Source organism: Vipera ursinii (genome assembly GCF_947247035.1).
Source record: "Vipera ursinii genome assembly, chromosome: 1".
Taxonomy (NCBI): Eukaryota; Metazoa; Chordata; class Lepidosauria; order Squamata; family Viperidae; genus Vipera; species Vipera ursinii.
The window spans coordinates 302,193,667-302,217,471 of NC_139512.1; the positions used below are offsets into that span (position 1 = coordinate 302,193,667).

The following is a 23,805-nucleotide window of genomic DNA, read 5'->3' on the forward strand; positions in this document are numbered from 1 at the left end:
CATACAGTATTAATTGTTGATCAAGCAAAGATGGAAAGAGTATTCTGAAATTCTGTAGAGGAGAGATGTCAACATCCAGGATTCCTTAGAAAATATTTATTTTATTTTATTTTATTTTATTTTATTATTTTATTATTTTATTATTTTATTTTATTTTATTTTATTTTATTTTATTTTATTTTATTTTATTTTATTATTTTATTTTATTTTATTTTATTTTATTTTATTTTATTTTATTTTATTTTATTTTATTGCATTTATATACCGCCCTTTCCCTGAAGACTCAGGGCGGTTTACAGGGAGTTAAAAATCAACCATACAAAAGTTAAAACCCAATTTAAAAAATATTAAATCAACCCTGTACTATTAAAAAACCCCAGTTAAAATGAATGTCTCCTCAGCCTGGGCCCGAGAGCTCAAAGAGCCAGGTCTTCAGGCCCCGGCGGAATGATCGGAGGTCGGGAGCAGTCCTCAGCTCCACCGGCAGCTGGTTCCAGAGGGCAGGCGCCCCCACTGAGAAGGCCCTATCCCTGGGTGTCACCCGCCGGCAATCTCTTACCGGCGGGACCCTGAGCAGACCCTCCCTGTGGGAGCGCACTGGGCGAAGGGCGATTTATGCCGGCAGCAGGTGTTCCCTCAAATACCCCGGACCCAGGCCATGTAGGGCTTTATAGGTGATAACCAGCACCTTGAATTTCACCCGGAGGGCAACCGGAAGCCAATGCAGCTCGCGGAGTAGAGGTGTTACATGGGAGTATCGGAGACCCCCATTACAACTCGCGCGGCCGCATTCTGCACCAGTTGAAGCCTCCGAGTGGTCTTCAAGGGCAGCCCCATGTAGAGAGCGTTACAGTAGTCTAAACGGGAGGTCACAAGCGCATGAGTAACTGTGCGTAGGGCGTCTCAGTCCAGATAGGGACGCAACTGGTGCACCAGGCGAACCTGTGCAAAAGCCCCCCTGGTCACGGCTCCTATGTGATCTTCAAAATTGAGCCATGAATCCAGGAGGACGCCCAAGTTGCGAGCCCTATCAACGGGGGGTAACAACTCACCCCCCATCGTTAGAGGTGGAATAACTTGGTTAACCCGAGATGCCGATATGCACAGCCACTCAGTCTTGGCGGGATTGAGACGAAGCCTGTTTCTCCCCATCCAGACCTGCACCGCCTCCAGGCACCGGGACATCACGGAGAGGGCATCACTGGGTTGGTTCGGGGTGGAAAGAAAAAGTTGGGTATCATCAGCATACTGGTGATACCCCACCCCGAAGCCACGAATGATCTCGCCCAGCGGCTTCATATAGATGTTGAACAGGAGAGGTGAGAGAACCGACCCCTGAGGGACTCCACAAATGAGAGGCCTCAGGGTGGATCTCTGCCCTCCCATCAACACTGACTGCGAGCGGCCCTGGAGGTAGGAGGAGAACCACCGTAGAACAGTGCCTCCCACTCCCAACCCCCTGAGATGCCGCAGCAGGATACCATGGTTGATGGTATCGAAAGCCGCTGAGAGATCTAATAGGACCAGGACAGAGGAGCAACCCCTGTCCCTTGCCCTCCAGAGATCATTCACCAGCGCGACCAATGCCGTCTCCGTGCTGTGTCCGGGCCTGAAACCCGATTGGTACGGGTCCAGATAATCAGTTTCCTCCAGGAACAGAGGGAGCTGATGCGCCACCACACTCTCAACAACCTTCGCCAAAAAGCGAAGGTTGGAGACTGGACGATAGTTGTCTAAAGCAGCCGGGTCCAAAGCAGGCTTCTTGAGAAGGGGTCTCACCACCGCCTCCTTCAAGGCGGCAGGGAAGACACCCTCCTTCAAAGAAGCAGTTATTACTGCATGGAACCAGCCTCGTGTTCCCTCCCGAGCCGCATAAGCTAGCCAGGAGGGGCACGGATCCAACAAACAGGTGGTGGTGCTCAGTCTCCCCATGATCCTGTCCACATCATCAGGGGAAACAGGGTCGAACTCAGTCCAGATAACGTGCTCAAGACCGCCTGATTCCTCCACATCAGACTCAGCCCAGTCAGAGTCCAGGCCGGTCCGGATCCGAGCGATTTTGTCCGCCAGATGATGACTAAACTCCTCGGCTCGTCCCTGCAAGGGATCCTCTCTCACCTCCTGGTTAAGGAGGGAGCGAGTCACCCTAAACAGGGCAGCCGGGCGATTATCTGCGGACGCGATAAGGGCGGCAAAGTAGTTAGACTTCGCCGTCCTTATCGCCGCAAGATAAGACCTCATAAAGGTTCTTAACTGCAATCGGTCGGATTCGGATCGGCTGGATCTCCAACCGCTCTCTAGACCTCGTCTCCGACGCTTCATCTCCCGGAGCTCCACAGAGAACCATGGGGCCCAACGGGATCTGCGCCGGGTCAGAGGTCGCATGGGTACAACGCAGTCAAGTGCCCTGGTGGCAGCCGTTTCCCAGGCCTCCACCAGAGCATCAACTGGGCTGTGGGTAAGGGTGATAGGTATAGGCCCAAGCGCCCTCTGGAACCGATCCGGGTCCATTAGGCGCCTGGGGCGGAACCACCTGGTCAGTTCTGCCGCCCAGCAGCGGGGGGTGGCATGACGGAAAACCAGCCTCAGGAGGTGGTGATCTGACCATGACAGAGGGGTGATGGACGGGGAACCCCCTCCCAGATCATCCAACCACTGTCCAGACAGGAATACCAGGTCGAGAGTATGATCCCCCACATGAGTCGGGCCCTCAATAACCTGGGTCAGGCCCATGGCTGTCATGGAAGCCATGAACTCCCGAGCTAACTCCGACGACCCTCCCAGTGATGGCAGGTTGAAGTCACCCAGGACTATAAGCCTGGGGAACTCCACCGCCAAATAGAAGATGACGTTAGACCAGTATTCTGGCCATTGTCAAATTGCAAGGCTACAGGAAGTGATCTAGCAGTAATAATTAACACCCCAGAAGACAAGCTCAGGATACAAAAAGATCTTGACAGACTTGAACAATCGGCTCTATCCAACAACATGAAATTTAATGTGGAGAAAAGCAAGGTTTTACATCTAAGCAGGAAAAACTAAAGATACAAGTACAGATTAGGCAAATCTGGCTCAAAAACAGTAACTGTGAGAGGGACTTTGGAGTCATAGTGGATGATCATTTAAACAAAAACATCCCAAAAAAAGATAATACAACCCTTGGTTGTATAAATAGAAGCATAGAATCAAAATCATTTGAAGAATTAGTACTGCTTTATAGAACCTTAGTAAGACCACACCTAGAATATGGATCCAAGTTGATTGGAGACAAAAACATATAAAGCACCGTTGCAGGAATTGGGTATGGCCAATCTAGAGAAAAGAAGGACTAGGGGTGACATGACAGCAGTATTCTAGTTTATGAGGGGCTGCCACAAAGAAGAGGGAGTCAACTTATTTTCCAAAGCACCAGAAGGCAAGACAAGAAACAATGGATGGAAACTAATCAAGAAGAGAAGCAACCTGGAACTAAGGAGAAACTTCCTAACAGTGAGAAAAATTAACCAGTGGAACAGCTTGCCTTCAGAAGTTGTAGGTGCCTCATTACTGGGAGTTTTAAAGAAAAGGCTGGATAACCACCTATCTGAAATGTTATAGGATCTCCTGCTTGAGCAGGGGGTTGGACTATAAGATCTCCAAGGTCCCTTCCAGCTCTATTCTGATTTATCTACAGAAAAATGGTAAGCAACAGGAGAAAAAACAGTAAAAGTTCTAATCAAGCCAAATTGACACATCTGAGGAACAACACAATGGCCACAGATTGGAAAAAGTTAGTCTACATTCCAATACCAAAGAGAAGAAACTTAACAAAGTGTGCAAAGTATTTGTTAAGGAATTTGTTGTGCAGAGGTCTCCTTGTGCTACCAAAGAGTTGCACAGACAAGGAAGGGTACTGAGAGTAGTAAAAGTCACACACAGGAGTACACTGAGTTCTAAAAGCAAAAAAGTATTTTACTTTGAGGTGGTGTAAAGACAAAAATGCACAGTCAAAAAATAAACAGTCCAGGTCATAAACAATAGCAACAGTCCAAGCTACAAAGTCTTCTTACCAGTCCAGAGGTCAAATACACAGTTCAGGTTACAACAGTAGTAAACCAACAGCAGAGCAAAAACAGTAACAATAGAGATCAGTGAATTCAGAGAGAGAGAGAAGCTACGTTCCTAGCTTCCTCTTATGGCCATGAGAACACTTACACACCCATTGGCCAATTAACAACTTAAAGTCATACCATTATGGTTAATATATTTTCAACCCAACATTGTAGGCTAACACCATATGCCTAACATTCTCCCCTTTGGGTAGAATAATATATAACTCTTACAATCTTATGCACATTCTTTCACAATTAGCATTGTGTTTCACAGCACTTTGTACCTTCGTAAAATGATCTGCAATATTTACATCAGATGAACAATACTCTAGCTGTATTAATTTATCCTTGACACATTGTCTGACATTTAAATAACGAAGATCAGTATGTTTAGATCTTGTTCTTACTGCAGCATTATTAGCCATCTTTATTGCAGCTTGATTGTCCTCATACACAATGAATGGATCATTTACATTTAAACCCATATCTAACTATAATTGTTTGTACACTAGCAGTTCTGTACATAACACTGATAGACATGAAAATTCAGCCTCCATTGTAGATAAGCTTATGTGTTTTTGTCTAATGGACTTCCATCCAATTAAAGAATCACCCAACATTATAGCCAACCCTGAAGTAGATTTACGAGTGCTTGTATCAGAGGCAAAACTCACATCTGCATATGCTGTGAGGATTAACTCACGATTTGGCTCTAAATATAACGAGCAGTGAATAGTTTGCTTCAAATACCTTAATACTCGTTTAGCTGATTGCCAGTGTCTAACAGTAGGATTATTGTTGTACCTAGCTAATTGATTTACACAGTAAGAAATATCAGGTCTAGTCCAATTACTCAGATACATAAGACTTCCTATCAAAGATTGGTACATAGTCTTATCAAATACAGGACTCTCAACATTAGTGTCCTTAAAATCCATAGCCATCGGAGTTTTTGCTGGTTTACACATTTCCATATTGTATCTCTTTAATAACTGAGATATTTTACTGGCTTGCGACACCTTAAAACCCCTATTCGTTTTCACAATATCTAACCCCAAATAGTGGCTTATTTTCCCAAGATTCCTAATTGTGAATTTATTTTCCAATCTTGAAATGATGGTTTGTACCTCTAACTCAGTTTTTGTTATTATTGCAATATCATCTGTGAATAATAAAAGAAAAGATAATGCTCCGTTGTGTTCTCTTCTAAACAAACATGGATCAGCATTACTGGCTACAAAACCTAATGCACTTAACTCATTAACTATACATTTATTCCACTCATAGCCTGATTGTTTCAATCCATAGAGGCTTTTCTTTAATTCCCAACAATCATGGTATCTATCATTGGTCAATCCTGGTGGAATTCTTAAATAAATAGTATGTTGCAATGGAGCATGTAAATATGCAGTTTCAACATCTACATGGGTAACCATATATTGGTTTTTAGCCGCCCATACTAAAGCTGCTCTTAAAGTAGTTGCCCTCAGACTGGGTGCAAACACTTCATCATAATCCTCAGTAGTTTGGGCAAAACCTTGTGCAACCAAACGTGCCTTATGGGTTACAGTCCCATCTACACCCTTCTTTATTTTATATATCCATTTACAACCTATAGCTTGCTCACCAGGTGGCAGTTTTGCTTTCTCATAAACTTTAAGATCCTGCAAAGACTTCAACTCCCTGTTCATTGCAGCTTTCCATGATGCCTGTTCCTTTTCAGGATACATCCTGATCTCATCATAGTTAGAAGGTACTGAACTAACTTGACATACACTAGCTTCATAGCGATCAGGTGGATGTCTGATGCGCGTTGAACGCCAAGGAATTACAGGGCTTTGAATTTCTGACTCCTTTTCTTCCTCTGACTCATCTTTAATCTCCCCTATCTCCTCTTCATCTTTTATATTTACAGGAGATGTATTATCATTACTAGTTACGTTATCAGAGGAGTCCTCAAACACTAGAGGATCAGTATTAACGGTTTCTTGCTCTAACCTATCCCAACCAACGTGCTCAAGGAATTTTGCACTCGCACTGTTATATACATTAGTTGTGCCTCGTTCCCAGAAACGATAGGATCTATGGTTAGCTTCATAACCTACGAAGTATAATTGCCTAGCCCTATGTTGGCCTTTACTCCTGAGTTGTGCAGGAATGTGGACCCAAGCTGGGGTGCCAAATGTGTGCAGGTAATCAAGGTTTGGTCTTCTACCATGCCATATTGTATATGGTATTTTACCAGTAGAAGTATTAACAACTATATTCAGAACATGGTTTGCACATTTTGCTGCCTCCCCCCACAGTCTATCTGTTAAGCCAGAATCTCTTAACATAGTTCTCATCATGGCTTGTAACGTTTGTCCACGTCTCTCAACAAAAGCATTATGTTGAGGCCTATAGGGGGCTGAACGTTTATGTTCAATGCCAGCAGATTCTAACATATCAACAAAATGCTTGTTTGTAAATTCAGTACCATTATCAGCAATTATGCATTGAACCTTTCTCTTTGTTTTTCTCTCCACAAATTTCAGCCAGTTTGCAAATTGTTGGAAAGTGTCTGCCTTTGACTTAAGCAGATAACAAAAACCATAACGAGAGTAGTGGTCCAATATACTTAAAATATAACATGATCCTCCTAAACTTGGTTTCATGGGTCCAATTAAATCAGCAAACACAACTTCCAAAGGAACAGTTGTTTTGAAGCTGTTTATCCTGTTTGCAGGAGTTGCCTTACTCTTTTCCTGATTACAGGCATTGCAATTCAAATACTTACTACATGGCTTCAGTTTAAGTCCGTCTACTAATTCAACTGTTTTACGTAGTGAGTTAAAGTTTACATGCCCTAACCGCCTATGCAATAAATGTATACATTCATCATGTGGCTTCTTATTCTCACATATTGAGTTAGCTTTAACTATACTAACCTGGTTACTTGTGATAACGAATAAACCATTTTTCAAATTAGCAGTTACAAAGGTTCCATTCCTCTCAATAGTGCATTGCTCCCCTCTGAATGTTACCACAAACCCAACCTTAACCAATTCCCTTACAGATAACAGGTTGAATCTTAGTTTAGGTATATATAACATAGGTAACTGTTCATCAATGCATGGACAATAGGAATTACCTTCACCAGAGGCCTTCATCCTCCAACCGTTGGCTAGTGAAACATATTGGTTGCTGTTTTTCATATTAATAAACCTCTTTTTCACTTTAGTAATGCATTGTGAAGCCCCACTATCAACAACCCACAATTCATTATTTCTGGATGTTGGTTCACCTGAAATAACCAAACCAATGCCCTTTTTAGCCTTCCCACTGCTATTCACATTCTGTTTTTTACCCTTTCTACAGAATTTGGCTATATGCCTTCTAGCCCCACAAGAATAACATTTCTTGATGTTGTAAGCAGTGGTGAATGGCTGCTCCTCTTGTCGCTGTGTCTCTCTCACCTGGTCTCTGTCACGCCTCCTTCTGGACTCTTCCAGCAGTCTTCCAGTAATGTTAGTCAATGTCAGTTCCTCTCTGGTCAGGACTTCCAAAGAAGAAACATACTCATCATAACTCTCATCCAAAGATGACAGAATAATGTAGACCTGATGCAACTCTGAAAAAATCAGCTCCTTTTCATGAAGCTCTTGAAAAGTTGCCTTCATGTAATTTAAATGGGTCAGCATATCTCCATTCTTCTGCAGACGAGCCCTAAACAGCTTACGTGTAAGGTGTATATGTGCACCCACACTGTCACAAACATAAAGCCTTCGCAAAATGCCCCAACACCTAGCAGCAGACTCCTCACCACGAATATAGACAAGCTGCTGGTCATTCAGTGTTAGTCCAATAATGCAAAGAGCTTTCTCATTGTTTCTTTTAAAGTTTTCTAACTTCTTTACATCCTCTTCGTCATCTGGATCCCAAGCAGTAGTATCTGGTGGGTTATTTACAACAGTCCATAGTCCTTCCTTGCGCAAAAGCAAGCAGCATTTCATGGACCAGGAAACATAGTTTGTCCCATCCAACCGGGTTATCCAGGAGATGCCTGACAACAGTTCTTGTGCCATTTTACACCAAATAGCTAACACAAACCCAGCTAGGAATACTGTGTGTACTAACTCTCAGTACAGGCCTGGGCCCATAACCAGTGTTAAGGAATTTGTTGTGCAGAGGTCTCCTTGTGCTACCAAAGAGTTGCACAGACAAGGAAGGGTACTGAGAGTAGTAAAAGTCACACACAGGAGTACACTGAGTTCTAAAAGCAAAAAAGTATTTTACTTTGAGGTGGTGTAAAGACAAAAATGCACAGTCAAAAAATAAACAGTCCAGGTCATAAACAATAGCAACAGTCCAAGCTACAAAGTCTTCTTACCAGTCCAGAGGTCAAATACACAGTTCAGGTTACAACAGTAGTAAACCAACAGCAGAGCAAAAACAGTAACTATAGAGATCAGTGAATTCAGAGAGAGAGAGAAGCTACGTTCCTAGCTTCCTCTTATGGCCATGAGAACACTTACACACCCATTGGCCAATTAACAACTTAAAGTCATAGCATTATGGTTAATATATTTTCAACCCAACATTGTAGGCTAACACCATATGCCTAACAGTATTGTATAATGTTCTTAATTTCACATGCTAGCAAAATAATGTTTAAGATCATCCAAAGCAGATTAGAGCCTTGCATGGGGAAGGTGATGCCAGATGTTGGAGCTTGTTTAAAAAAGGCCCAGGAACACAAACAATAAAAGCATTCTTCCAATTACCAGATGTAGGTATGACACACAGCCATCCCATAAGCAAGCCACATACATACATTGACATTTCTCCAGTTATATCATGTACATCTCCAGAAGTACTAATTATTACCATTCTCATAGAATTTGTTACTTTTTATTCAACAGTGGACACAAATATTTATAGCATTTGTATTTATATTAATTCCACACTTCAAGATATCATTACCATTCTTATATAAATCTCTAGTCCTTTCAGCACTTCTTCAGTTTAATTTTGCTGAAATAATTTCATGCCTTTTATTTTTAATTCCATTAACTCTGTGCGATGCTTACTCTTTAGTCTGTTTCACTGACTACCAAAACATTTTTTTAAAAAAATTCTACTAAAACAGATTATTTCTCTGCCTTCCATAATATCTTTCAGTAATCTTAATTTATATACATTGTGTTGCATATATTTTTTCATCCACAACCACTTTCACATCATCATACCACCAAGCTTCCTTTTCAAATTCTCTATTAGCATAGTTCTACACACCTTCTTTTCTTGCAATTGTTCTTTCATACTGTTTTTTTTCCTTTTTTCATTCATGTCCATTTTTTCACAAGATCCTCTTGTGAAAAGATCTTCACTCTACCAAAATAATGGTCTATACCATATTCAGAACCTCTTGTCATCTTGTATCTTTCATGAATTTTGCCTTTCATCATAAACAATCTTTTAAAATTCATTTCAGCCAGTATATCACAAGCCCAAACAAAGTCCAATTTACCCTGAACTTGTTCCCACTGTTCTATGCAATCTAGAAACTCTATTACAAAGATTAATTTGCAAGCCTATATATTGTTTCTTGTGTCCCACAAGAAGATACCTATACTATACTAACACACACTCCATATCCATATCCTTTATTAAGTATTCCCAGACCCATACACTTTTAAATATGTGAGAATTTACTGGTATAGAAGTTAAATGTTTATTCTTATCCATAGATTACTATCTATATATTACTTGCCAAATTATGTGCTTGCATTAGCAAATGATATTGTTTTCAGCACTATGTCAGAAGATCTACTAAGAGCTGAAATCCATGGACCATTGATTTATAGATCTTGACCCAAGTTCATACTTTTATTGAGCTGTGGAATATCTTCTATATCCACCTTCAAATTACAATTCTATCCACATAAATAATAAACACAAAGGTCTCTTTTAAACATTTTGCCTCTATCAAAAGAAGAGAAAAGGTTAATTCAATATCCATATAAATGAATGGTCTGTGGAATATGTTGCCTGCACAATCTATTATTTGTAGGTTGGAGAGTTCAAGATAGCCCACTTCTCTGTCATTAAAGAATAGCACTTTGTGTTGGTACTTTAAACCCTGATAAACAACAGTCAGTGTTTCTACTTTAACTTATGAGTGTCCTTGCTTCACATATGATTTGAGAATTGTGTAAAATTTATATTTAAAATTCACCATGAAAAACATGTTAAAAATTAGTGTAAATTTAGTTTGCTCACCTTTTTACCATCAATTTCTGAAGAAATAATATTCTACTGCCATGTTACATAGAGCAGTGCTCATCATTCTTTAAGATTACTTTTCTTACAATATTTCACTGTCTGTTTAAAAATACAGCCCATACACACTGAGGGTCACCCTTCATAGAACAGTGATTTATTGAACAGACAACTTCAGTTAAGCATTTTTATGAACTTCTATGTGTGGTAGGATATAGCAGCAAGGACATTTACTTGTTCATTTAACACCTAAGCATAATTCAGATGAATTCTTTATTCCTTAAACAATATTTTAATACTGGCTTAGGCAAACAATAACTTTGCTTACTAAATTAAAAAATAACATATAGGTGGTAGTCATTAACTCTGTACAGTCAGTAAAACAAGACCAGGAGCTGACTGTGGTTCAGACCATGAGCTTCTCGCTGCAAAGTTTAGGCTTAAACTGAAGAAAGTAGGGAAAAGCACTAGGCCACTCAGGTATGAATTAAATCATATCCCTGTTGAATATACAGTAAAGGTGACAAATAGATTTAAGGAATTAGATCAGATAGACAGAGTGCCTGAAGAACTATGGACAGAGGTTCACAACATTGTACAAGGGGCAGCAACTAAAACCATCCCAAAGAAAAAAAATGCAAGAAAGCAAGATGGCTGTCTGAGGAAACTTTGCAAATAGCTGAGGAAAGGAGGGAAGCGAAAAGCAAGAGAGAAAAAGAAAGATATGCCCAACTGAATGCAGAATTCCAGAGAATAGCTAGAAGAGATAAGAATGCCTTCTTAAATGAAAAGTGCAAAGAAATAGAAGAAAACAATAGAATAGGGAGGACCAGAGATCTCTTCAAGAAAATTGGAGAGATGAAGGGAACATTTCATGCAAAAATGGGCATGATAAAGGACCATAAAGGCAGGGACCTAACAGAGGCAGAAGACATTAAGAAGAGGTGGCAAAATTACACAGAAGAACTATACAAAAACGAGCTTAATGTCCCTGATAACCACAATGAGGTGGTCACTGACCTCGAGCCAGACATCCTAGAATGTGAAGTGAGGTGGGCCTTAGAAAAGCTGAGCAACAACAAAGCTAGAGGAGGTGACAGTATTCCAGCTGAGCTATTCAAAATCTTAAAAGACAATGCAGTAAAAGTGCTACACTCAATTTGCCAGCAAATTTGGAAAACTCAACAGTGGCCACAGGATTGGAAAAGATCAGTTTACATTCCAATTCCAAAGAAAGGCAGTGCCAAAGAACGTTCAAACTATCGTACCATTGCACTCATTTCACATGCTAGTAAAGTTATGCTTAAAATCCTACAAGCTAGACTCCAGCAGTATGTGGATCGAGAACTACCAGAAGTACAGGCAGGATTTTGAAGAGGCAGAGGAACTAGAGATCAAATGGCCAACATACGCTGGATCATGGAGAAAGCTAGGGAGTTCCAGAAAAACATCTACTTCTACTTCATTGACTATGGTAAAGCCTTTGATTGTGTGGACCACAACAAAATGTGGCAAGTTCTTAAAGAGATGGGTGTACCAGACCATCTTATTTGTCTCTTGAGAAACCTATATGTGGGCCAAGAAGCAACAGTAAGAACTGGCCACGGAACCACTGATTGGTTCAAAATTTGGAAAAGAGTCCGGCAAGGCTGTATACTGTCGCCCTGCCTATTTAAGTTATATGCAGAGCACATCATGAGAAAGGCAGGGCTAGATGAATCAAAAGTTGGAATTAAGATTGCCGGGAGAAATATCAACAACCTAAGATATGCAGATGATACCACTCTAATGGCAGAAAGTGAAGAAGAACTAAAGAGCCTCTTGTTGTGGATGAAGAAGGAGAGTGCAAAAGTTGGCTTAACATTAAGAAAACCAAGGTCATGGCATCCGGCCCTCTCAATTCCTGGCAAATAGATGGGGAAGAAATGGAGGTAGTGACAGATTTTATTTTCCTGGGCTCCAAGATCACCGCAGATGGGAACTGCAGCCAAGAAATTAAAAGATGCTTGCTCCTGAGGAGGAAAGCCATGGCAAATCTAGACAACACACTAAAAAGCAGAGACATCACCTTGTCAACAAAAATGCATATATTTCAGGGCTATGGTCTTTGCAGTTGCAATGTATGGCTGTGAAAGTTGGACCATAAGAAATGCTTAGTGCCAAAGAATTGAGGCTTTTGAACTATGGTGCTGGAGAAGACTCCTGCGAGTCCCTTGGACTGCAAGGCGATCAAACCGGTCAGTCCCAGAGGAGATCAACCCTGACTGCTCTTTAGAAGGCCAGATCCTGAAGTTGAAACTCAAATACTTTGGCCACCTAATGAGAAGGAAGGACTCACTGGAGAAGAGCCTAATGCTGGGAAAGATTGAGGGCAAGAGAAGAAGGGGACGACAGAATATGAGGTGGCTGGATGGAGTCACTGAAGCAGTAGGCATGAGCTTAAATGGACTCCAGAAGATGGTAGAAGACAGGAAGGCCTGCAGGAACGTTGTCCATGGGGTCGCGATGGGTCAGACATGACTTCGCAGCTATCAACAACAACAAAGAAAGTGAAGGAAAGCTTATCAAACACAGTGTAAAAGCTTTGCAGTGCCAATGTCATTGCAGCATGTTTCCAATCTATTGTAGCAACAGAACAACTGCAAAGCTAACTTTAGAGAAAGATGTTGCTTTGCCATTCTTGCAACAGCTTGGCTGGTACTAGCAGTACTGAAAGCCCATGTGTAGATAGGTTTCTACCTATGGATAGTGGTGTAGGCAGAACATTGAAGAAACAATGCTGGTAGCTCTAGAATGCCTGGCCATAAATAAAAATAAATTAAATAGAGTTGTTAACATAATGGCTTTGTTGCCTGTGGGCGATAGAAAACATAGAAATATATACAGTGATATCTTTCACAAGCACATATACATATGTAGCCTTAGTCTGTTACTTAGAACCAATAGTTGATGACATGAAATCAGAATATTATTTATATCTGCTAGAAGTAATAAGGAAAAAAATGTCCAGGTCTGAACTGTTCTTTCTTAAAATCCTATTCTTGATGTTCCTGGAATTGAAGTCAGAGCATCAATGTCGTATTATTAAGGAATCTACTTGGAGGAGTCAACAGTCATGGGTAGCAGTTCTCTTTGACCAACTGTAGTTTCAGCTACAAATAATTTCAGTAATATAAAACTTATGACCTGTTCATCCCTACATAAGATTGAATCTGAATGCCTCAGACTTCATTCCGTAATTTCAAACTAGATTTCTTTTGAAATATTTACAAAAATTAATAACTATAAACATTAACATTCAAGCACTCTATTTTGGAAATTTCGTAGAATCATAGTTTGTTTTATAATGACTAATTATAGATATATAATTTTATATACCTATGGGATGTTATAAGGAGTGCATAAAAATATAGAGGAGGAAAAGGGCTTTTATGCAGATAATATCAGTGCTGAAGAAATGGAGATTAGGAAGTCCATTAAAAAAATAGAGCAAGAAGATACCCAGTTCAATAGTAGTTTGTATTAGTCTAATATTGCTGAAGTGTAATGAGACTGAATCTTTATATGAGATGGTTTGCCAATTCCTTAAAACAGGAGTGAAGAGCTTTTCCATCCAAAAAGGTCAACTCCCTCTGAGTTAAGATAATAATAATAATAATAATAATAATAATAATAATAATAATAATAATAATAATAATAATAATAATAGGAAGGGACCTTGGAGGTCATCTAGTCCAACCTCCCTGCTCAGGCAGGGAACCCTATACCATTTCAGACAAATGGCTGTCCAGTCTCTTCTTAAAAACTTCCAGTGTTGGAGCATTCACTGCTTCTGGAGGCAGGTTGTTCCACTGGTTAATTGTTCTAACTGTCAGGAAGTTTCTCCTTAGTTCTAGGTTGCTTCTCTCCTTGACTAGTTTCCATCCGTTGCTTCTTGTCCTTCAGGTACTTTGGAGAATAGCTTGACTCCCTCTTCTTTGTGGCAGCCCCTGAGATATTGGAATACTGCTATCATGTCCCCCCCTCATCCTTCTCTTCATTAAACTAGACATACCCAATTCCAGCAACCGTTCCCTATATGTTTTAGCCTCCAGTCCCCTTATCAGGGCTTTTTTGTCATAGAACACCCAGAACGGAGTTCCAGCACCTTTTTTGGAAGGAACCTTGTACGGTAGGCAAGGCAGGTTGTAAGACGTGTGTGAGTTCCGGCACCTTTTTTTTTTTTTTTTTTACAAAAATAGCCCTGCTCCTAATCATCTTTGTTGCTCTTCTCTGCATTTTTTATAGAGTCTCAACATCTTTTTTACATCGTGGTGACCAAAACTGGATGCAGTATTCTAAGTGTGGTCTTACCAAGGCATTGTAAAGTGGTATTAATGCTTCACGTGATCTTGATTCTATTCCTCTGTTAATGCAGCCTAGCACTGTGTTGGCTTTTTTGGCAGCTGCAGCACACTGCTGGCTTGTATTTAAGTGATTGTCCATTAGGATTCCAAGATCCCTCTCACAGTTGCTACTATTGAGCAAGGTACCACTTATACTATACCTGTACCTTTGTTTTTTCTTGCCTATTCAAGGATTGCATGGGCTAGTATATTGGGTGTAAATCCTAACTCTCTTCAGAAAAACTTTATCCCACGTTCCCTTCCCCTTAACCAAACATCTCAACAGTACTAATTACTGAAGATCATATGTTAACATTAGGTGATATAAATGCTTTGGGGTGAGGTGGGGAAACACTGGCTGAATATGTAGAAATGAAAAACAACATTGGAAAGTATGATTCTAAAAAACACTCACCATGTACACATTTTTCTGTCACACGAGACTAAGATTGTGGGTACCTCTGTATCTAGTCCTGTTTCTTGAACAAATTCTGCTGCTTTCCATATGCCATTTGGATTGCACATTACTGTATATATTATGAAAATCTCACTAAGTGTAAAATAACTGTAAGTATATGAACTATTTTAGAACTGGTAAACTAAGGAAAGAAGTCTGGCTATACTATGTGAAGTCTAATTATGTCTCAGTAATTGTATTTTTACTGAATTAGTTTGTAATTCATAGGACTGCATACATTCAAAATATAATATTTTATACTATCAGTTTTGAACACTGAGGTCTATCCCAGTGATCCATATTGTAATTTCTTTTTAAAATTGGGCTATTAATCTACAGAAATCTCCTGATGTAGGCAATGTGTTTAAACTATTTTCATTAAAATATTAAGATAATTGTGATTGGTTAATTAATGGGAACAGTTTATGACCAATGACAAGTCTTAATTTTAATTTAATCAGTGGGTGGCTTTTGCAATTATGAATCTCAGTTATACTATTCTGAATGAATAACTTTTACATTTCAGTTGAAAAGAAATGCTACTAGCTTACTAATGAGTCATTGTGTAAAAATTTTGGGTATTTTGTTTAAAAAAAAATGAAAAATACATATAATTTTTATAATGAGAAGTATCTTTTCTCAACCTGCACATCTCATTTTCCAGGCAAAATGCATTCAAGACCTTACAGTCTCTATATGAGTATTCCTTTTAGATAATTCTTTTTATTATGGACATTAAGTTGGGTATAAGCTTCACTAAACTCAGTGTGAGGATCCATGTTTTACTTGTGTTCTCCAAATGTGTAAGATGGCCTATGATGGCTAGGAAACATGGGAATTAGTTCAACATATTTAAAGGCCCTGAGAGTGTTACAAAGGTTTACTTCTAAGTAACATTATTCATATCTTATTTAAACTATAGTAATTCCACCGAACTCCACTGAATTTCTCCAGATTATTGTTCCTTCTTGAGAACATCTATTTCATGACACATGAAATGTTATATGTGTTCAACTTTCTACAATTAACTTAGTACAAAAGATTTTGATAGGGTACTGGTACTGGTTTGATAGGGTACTGGTTGATATGTTAAGATTTACAATAACTTTATTTCAGTCATTAACCAGCACATTAATTTCTTGCAGTGCATTACTCTCCAACAAACCCCTAAGAGCTACATACTGGAGAGGAATAGGCATTTAGGCACTCTGAACTGGAAGGGGGGGAAAATTGGTTATTTTATGTAGTCATGTTATTCCCTTTCAGGATAAGCAACACTGTGTAGAATGCAGAAAATTAGAAATATAATGGGTTTTTGAAGAAGAAGAAGAAGAAGAAGAAGAAGAAGAAGAAGAAGAAGAAGAAGAAGAAGAAGAAGAAGAAGAAGAAGAAGAAGAAGAAGAAGAAGAAGAAGAAGAAGAAGAAATTCTATTTGAAAATATCACAGCAAATCACAAACTCTTTCCAAAGGATGCTTCTGAATTAATACTACAAAAACTACAGTGAATTTTAAAGGCTTGCTTTACCTTTGGTAAACGAGAGCAGAAATTTAGAAATCCTCCTAACCTGAAAGAGGATTAATCCCGCCCTTCTATTTTCACTCCCTCCTACGTTTCCCAAACTTAGGAAGCTGACTTTATCTAGGCGCAGAAGTCACCAACTATTCTCTCACCTCTGGTGGCCATCTGGAAAAACAGGCGGGGCCGGGATGCCCTGATGGCCGCCGATAAGCTGCCTTCCCTTCCCAAGAACGACGCTTTCCTTTCGGGCATCAACCGAACTCTCAGCCTGCCTTCCCCGGAGCGGATCCACCAGCTGAATTCCTCGGTGAGGGTAAACTCGAGCCGGCTCGCCGTCGCCACGACTCCCGCCTCGGAACGCCAGGCACAGTCGTCCCTCAGGTTGGCTTCTCCCACTTCCAGCACCAGCTGCTTGGCGCGGCGCAGCTTGCGCACCGCGCCGGCTTTCAGCACCTTGGACTGGGCTCTGGCGCGGCCGGCGGGCTCTGCGGCTCCGCTCCTTGGCGGCCAAGAGCTAGCGGCGCGCAAAAGCGGCGGGCAGTCCAGCACCAGGCTGCAGCGGGCCTTGAACCCGCCCAAGGGTTGGCCTCTGGCCCCGTCACCCAGCACCAGCTCCCTCAGGTAGGTTCGGAAGAGCGACGGCACGATGAAATCCATCGCTAAGCTCTTTCTCTGCTGCCGGGAGAAACTCGGCGCATCGCGGGACGGCTGCTGGCCGCCAGCTCGAGAGCCCGAGAGGGGGCTGCCCGCCTCCACAGTTCCCCCTCGAGTGGCAAAGAGAAGGAGATGAGCCAGAAGGAACGGCGGGAAACCAGCGCCTTTCATATTATCAGGCGGCCACAAGTGGAACGGCCAGGTGACAAAATCATATATATATATATATTTTAATATAAATTTTTCTCCCGCCCCAGCGTCTTCCAGCGACCCCCCCTCCAATTCAGTCCTCCCTTTAAGCCAGGTTCGCGGCCGTTAGAGCCACTCTGGGACCCGCTTCGCAAACCGCGCGGACGAGCTTCTTAAAGGTCTCGTCCTATCCCCGAGCGCGCTCTGCCCTGGAAGGAGCCGACTCCGAGGGGAAGAGGGTCTCTTCGTTTCGAGCTGGCGCCAGCCCCCTTTCAGCGGACTGAAGAAACTCCTGCACGCCGGCTGGCCCGTGCTCGGGAAGAAAGGCAGCCAGCAACCCCGTTCCGGCACAAGTTCAGCCTTTTTTTCCACGTCGGAAGGGACCTTTGGCCGGGTCCACGGAGCAGGCTAAAGCTTTCCCCTCTGGGATCTTCCAGCCCTCTGCCCAGAAACGCGAAAGGGGCGTTGAATCGGATCGTCCTCCTTTAAGGTCCGGCGTTCTCGGGTCTCCAGGCGAGCCGGCTCAAAGAAGCTGCGAGCTTCGCCCCTTCACGTTTGCTCGCGCGGCTCCGTATCTCGTCCTAAGCCAGGCGGGGGCTCGCGGGGCTTCTACTAGCGGGACTGAAACGAAGGTAGCTCGAAGAGAGGGTGGTCTGAGGCGGCCTCCGGCGCCCTTGTTTTAGCGGGAACCTAACTCTGGCTAGCGGGCTGACTTCTTTTAGCCCGTGTTGCTTTTCCTTCTGCGCTGGGCTTTCCTTCGCTTGGAGCAGGTGACGGAGAAGGTGACCAAAAAGCCACAAACGAGGAGTCTCGGGCAGCTACGCGCGACTCTTTTTTTTTTTCCTTTCCCCTCCTCTTGCCGCTCGACAGGCGGCTTTTGCTGGGCGATGCAGCCTCGCTTCTTCTTCCTCTTCGGCCGCCGCCGCCGCCGCCGCGAAGATTTTTTGACAGGCTCCAACTACCCGCCACAACCCAAGCAATACCCTGTGAGTGCTGACATCACGCACGAGCGCGGCTCGCGGCAGCCAATAGCCGCCTCAGAAGAATTCATTATGCAAATGAGCAAGGGATCGATAGGGAAGGCTTGAGCTGGAGAAGAGCCGGCCATTGAGAAAGAGGAAAGGGGAAAAAAAAACAAACCATCTCTTCAGTTTTGCGGATGGCGGTTTGAGATGAATGAAAAATCCCTTGAAGAGGAATTTGCCGTTTTCTACTTTCTTCAGTGTTGTTGTAAAATATTAGACGGATCTCAGAAAAAGAAAAGCCACTGTGAAAACACCATGGAACGTGCTTAGGCCTTTAATTCACCTCCTCTGGCTGCTGGAACTGTAAAATGTTATAAATCACCGGCCAGGAGAAATAAGGTGATTCATACCGAACATAGGAGACGCATAAGGAAGACTATTATAGCAGCAAAGGATATAAATGCTCTAAAAGCCGAAGGTGCACCGAATATGCTCAGTGTCGCTAAATGGCAGTGGAAGTGAAATTCTCAAGCTGAAATGCTTTATCTGAAGGCAACAGCTGCCCTACCTGCCGGAAGGAGTTGTGACAGCTTTGGCCTTTTCTCCTTTTTACACAACTCTAAACCCTTGCCCAACTCTTTCCCTGTCATTTGGATTTCTCTGGCAATTGCAGCCCCCAATGAGAGTCAGAAAGAAGAAGGAAAGTGATTTAACTCTTTCCCAGCAACTAGTATAATTGCAGTTATATTGGAAAATGTGGTAAATGACATCCGCAATCGCCCATAGGAAAACTCTTTAATTTTTCCAATCCATCTGCTTTCCGCATTGACTGATGTGTGGTCAAGTCATGCCAATTCTGAGCGACTGAATCGATTTTCTCCCTGACGATCTGTCCCTCACCGGATCCGCCGACTCTTCCAAAAGTTCACCACCACTACTGTAACTTTACTGCGGGTTATCCTCTAATACTGAAATCTGTAGGTCTTTGCAAGACGATTCCTTCTTCCCCTTCTATTTTTTTTTTCTTGGAGAACCTGCCCCTTAGCAATGTTGAAAAAGAAAGGGTAACTGAGAGATCTTTAGTAGATAAATAATGTAGTAAATCTGAAGACAGAAAGAAAGGTTTTAAATTGCTTTTGGTTAGCTTAAAATCTGGAATAAATATTACAAGTATTTGAAGCTGAAGTATCAGAGCCTGAAAGTAATTTTTGGTCATCACCAAGGAATAGTGATTTCCGCCCCCCCCCCTTGATCCTTCACAACTGGAATTAGTAGCGTTTTTTTTTTCAAGGGGGAAAATGGCCTCTTTTTCATTATCCTCATCTTGCCTGTTGCTGAAATCAGCCCATCTTATCAAATGGCTAATAGTAATGTATAAATCATGGCATGAGAATTAAATTTTGCACTTATATGGAATAATTTTGTCTTTCAATCTTCTTGATTGCTGAAGTGAATTATCCTCTGCCGTTGGTAAAAGTTTTCATAAAAGTTCACAAGCAAGCAATCCCACCCCCCACCCCCCAGACACACACACACACATGCCCACAAATACTAAGCTGTGCACTGGAGTGGCTTCTGCATTAATGTGTATTTAATTTTGTTGGCACTATAAATAATAATAGAATGATATATCTTATTTTCCCAATGTAGAAGGCACAATGCAAACTGATACTTCAATTTTGTTTCCATTCCAACCAAGCTATGGTCAAGGGACTTAAGACTTCAGCTGAAATATCTGATAAATTCCACTCAATATACTGCATTTATTTTTTATTGTTTATTTTTTCTTAAAAAGGGAGCCTTCAAACCTACTAAATGTGCTTTCTGATTTGGAACATCCTTGCCTTACAAAATAAGGACTGGCTATGGTAAGGACTTAACAGTCAACAGAAAGCACTCTGCACATTATCCTGGCTGATTTTTATTTGCGGAAAACTGTTTGGTTGCTCATTTTGTTTGTTTGTTTAAATCAATTTCTGCTGTTTTTGTTGGTTTCCTGCAGTGACTTTAATATGTATTGTTTTTAGTTCATATTGTAAACAACACTGGGATTTTAAATGAAAAACCAAGAACTGTTCAAGTGATGAAACACACAAAGGCAGTCTTCATTCTAGGTTTGGATAGACATAATGAGTATTATTATGAATAATATCAGAAGTTAACTATTTTCACACCCCATATATCAAGATAACTGAGGCAGCTTCCCCTTCCCAGAAGACCCTGGCCCCTCACAGCTGTGTGACAAACAAAAATATTCTAGGAACAGGGATAGGAATTTAAGTAGTTTTGTTGATATGTACATTATATCCCCAGTCTGCAGACTGGCACCACCAGGAACCAGGCTATGCAAGTGAGTGAAGCATACACACACACACATGGGATCCAGACAGCATGCAAAGCCACACACACACACACACACACACACACACACACCAGTCTACAGAAAAAATGCCCTCCATAAAACCAGTCCCAAAAGGTAGGCGGCACTGATCTACCAAATGTTCCCAGCCTTTAATTGCTTCTGTCCAAAGAATAATAAATATTTATGTATTTAGTAAATTTTTATGGCTGCCCATCTCATATGCATGGCTCTAGAAGGCTAACAATTGCAAACACAATAAAATCAGGATAAAGCAACTAAATCTGAAAAAAATCCAATATCTATGACAAAGAATATCTGCCAAGCACATTCACATCTTACATCCAAATCAGCCATAAGGCAGGCTTCCCAATACTGCCAGGGCCACAGGATGGAAAGCAAAGCCCAGGTTTTCAGTGCTTAGGAAAGGCCAGCAGGGGCAATCTAAGTTTAATCTCAGGAGAGATGATATTCCAGAGGGCAGCTGCCATGCTAGAAAAGATTGTCTTCCTGGGTCCCAGTAGATGGAACTCCCCAGTGAACAGAGCATGCTCTCCTGCTGGATCTAAAGACAGTCCCATAAGTGTCTTGGACTGAACCCACAAAATATTTCAGCACCCTGAATTGTACCTGGAAGCATACTAAAGCCATTGCAGCTCCCAGAGCAGTACTATCACACATGTCAAATGTCCTGCACCTGTACCTGGCCACACAGCTGCATTTTGCACCACTGAAGCTTCCGATCCTTTTCAGAGACAAGCTCCAGATACAGCTTCTTACAATAATCCAAATGGGAAGTGACTAAGGCATGAGTGACTGTGAGCAGTCCTATTCTCTCAAAATGCCTCCTGTTCGTTTGTTTATTTAACCGTCTATCATATTTAAGATACGATGTTTATAGTGATGTCTACTAAAAAATATCTGGCATAGAGCTTGACAATATTTGATGCTGATGCATTGCTTTGCAGCAGATTTATTTTTCATTCACCTCCTTTAAATCAAAAGAAAACAACAACACAGAATGAGTTAGGATGACTCAGGAAAATGGGGGTGATATCCACAGCTGTACTGGAACCCATGAATACCATGATAGGGATCCCTTGTAAATAGGGATTAATTACAAAGCAATAACTTAAAAGGTGAAAATAATGTGATGTTTCAAAATGAAATAAATGAATGAAAAATAAATAAATAAATAAACAAATAAATAAATAAAATAAAATAAATAAATAATAATAAATACATACATACCATGTCTGACAAATAGTTGTCCAGTCTCCTCTTAAAAACTTTCAGTGTTGGATCATTCACAACTTCTGGAGGCAGGTTGTTCCACTGATTAATTGTTCTAACTGTCAGGAAATTTCTCCTTAGTTCTAGGTTGCTTTTCTCCTTGATTAATTTCCATTGGTTGCTTCTTGTCCTGCCCTCAGGTGCTTTGGAGAATAGCTTGACTCTAAAAGCAGAGGTTACACATTCCTGCCTTGATGCCTGCCTATCAACTTGCTCAAATGTTTACTATGAAAAAAACCAAAAACAATGATAGGAAAACATATATTTTCTGTTCTGACAGAATTGCACATTGGTGCCAAAGAGATTTTACAAACTGAAATGGAAGACTTCATAGTACTGTAAGTATATTTTTAGTAAAGTGTCTTTTTCAGGACAAAAACCTAGCAACTCCCAACTCAGGTTCATTCATTCATTATAAAGTACTTAGGGCACTCATATTTTGTCTTCCATGAGTTAACAGGAAGCACATGCAAACCAGCTAGGTTTATTAAGGCTACAGTGAGCCTCAGATGAGGCCTTATGCAGCATTTATTCTAATACAATACTGAATTTTGCTGATATCCTTATTATGTAGATTGAAAAAAGGAATTTGAGCAAGGGTAAATGGCCCTTTCACAACACTGCATGGAAAGGAAATTTCTCTTATTTCTGAGTCAATACTCAGTATATTGTATTTTCAGACCTTCTCTTGCACTCTGGCATTATTCCAATTTAATATTTTATGCACCTCTCCTGGTACTAGGATCATAAATATCCAACACATGCTTCATTTAAAATATCCTACAAAATAATAAAATGATATCAAAAGACCCCAGACACTAATCTTCCAATGTATCCCTAACTTGAATTTCTTAGGAAAGAAGAAAGACTTAAAAAAAAGTTAAGAAAATCAAAAACAAAATATGTAATCCAATTTATATACAGTTCAGTTATTCAGATACAAGCATATGCTATCTTCCTTTTTTTAAAAAAAAATCCAATATGTAGGATTCTTCTGTAACTTTCTAAGCAAATAGTAAAATATAGGTAGTCCTCGATCTACAACAGTTCATTTAATGACTGTTCAGACTTACAATGACACTGGGAAAAGTGACTTATGATGATTTTTCCTACTTGCAACCTTTGTAGCATCCCCATGATCATGTGATCAAAATTCAGATGCTTGGCAACTGGTTCATACTTATGACCATTGTTGTGCCACAAGGGCACGTGATCCCCTTTTGCGACCTTCTGACAAGCAAAGTCAATGGAGGAAGCCAGATTCACTGAACAATCAGATTACCAACTTATCAACTGCAGTGATTCACTTAACAACTGTGGCAAAAAAAAGCTGTAAAATGGGGCAACTCTCACTTAACAATAGAAATTTTGGGCTCCATTGTGGTCATAAGTCAAGGACTACCTGTAGTTACAAACGAGGCAACTGAAGTGTCACGATCACTCTTTATTAGTAACTGTGTTGAAAGAGGTCTATAAGGTTTCATATGAAAAGGAGTGGTATGAAAATATTTTTAAAGTATTCACTACAGTGACTCAGAGAGAGAGAGGGGGATAAAAAAACGAAAAATGTCCTTGATTGAAATTAGTTGACCAGTGAAGAAGTTATTTGTAAAGCATAACCCTTGTTTGGG

At 41.0% G+C, this 23,805-nt stretch overlaps 1 protein-coding gene across 1 annotated transcript in view; it reads right to left on the reverse strand.

The window, feature by feature from the left end:
• The window catches only part of ALK (ALK receptor tyrosine kinase), a gene marked incomplete at both ends in the record, with an annotated part of 722,117 nt that extends 704,578 nt beyond the window's left edge, over positions 1–17,539 (reverse strand). The window contains one exon of the mRNA XM_083376785.1: positions 16,867–17,539. Coding sequence (XP_083232911.1) covers positions 16,867–17,539 — 673 coding nt within the window. The remainder of the gene's footprint in view (positions 1–16,866) is intronic.
• Positions 17,540–23,805: the final 6,266 nt, after the last annotated feature.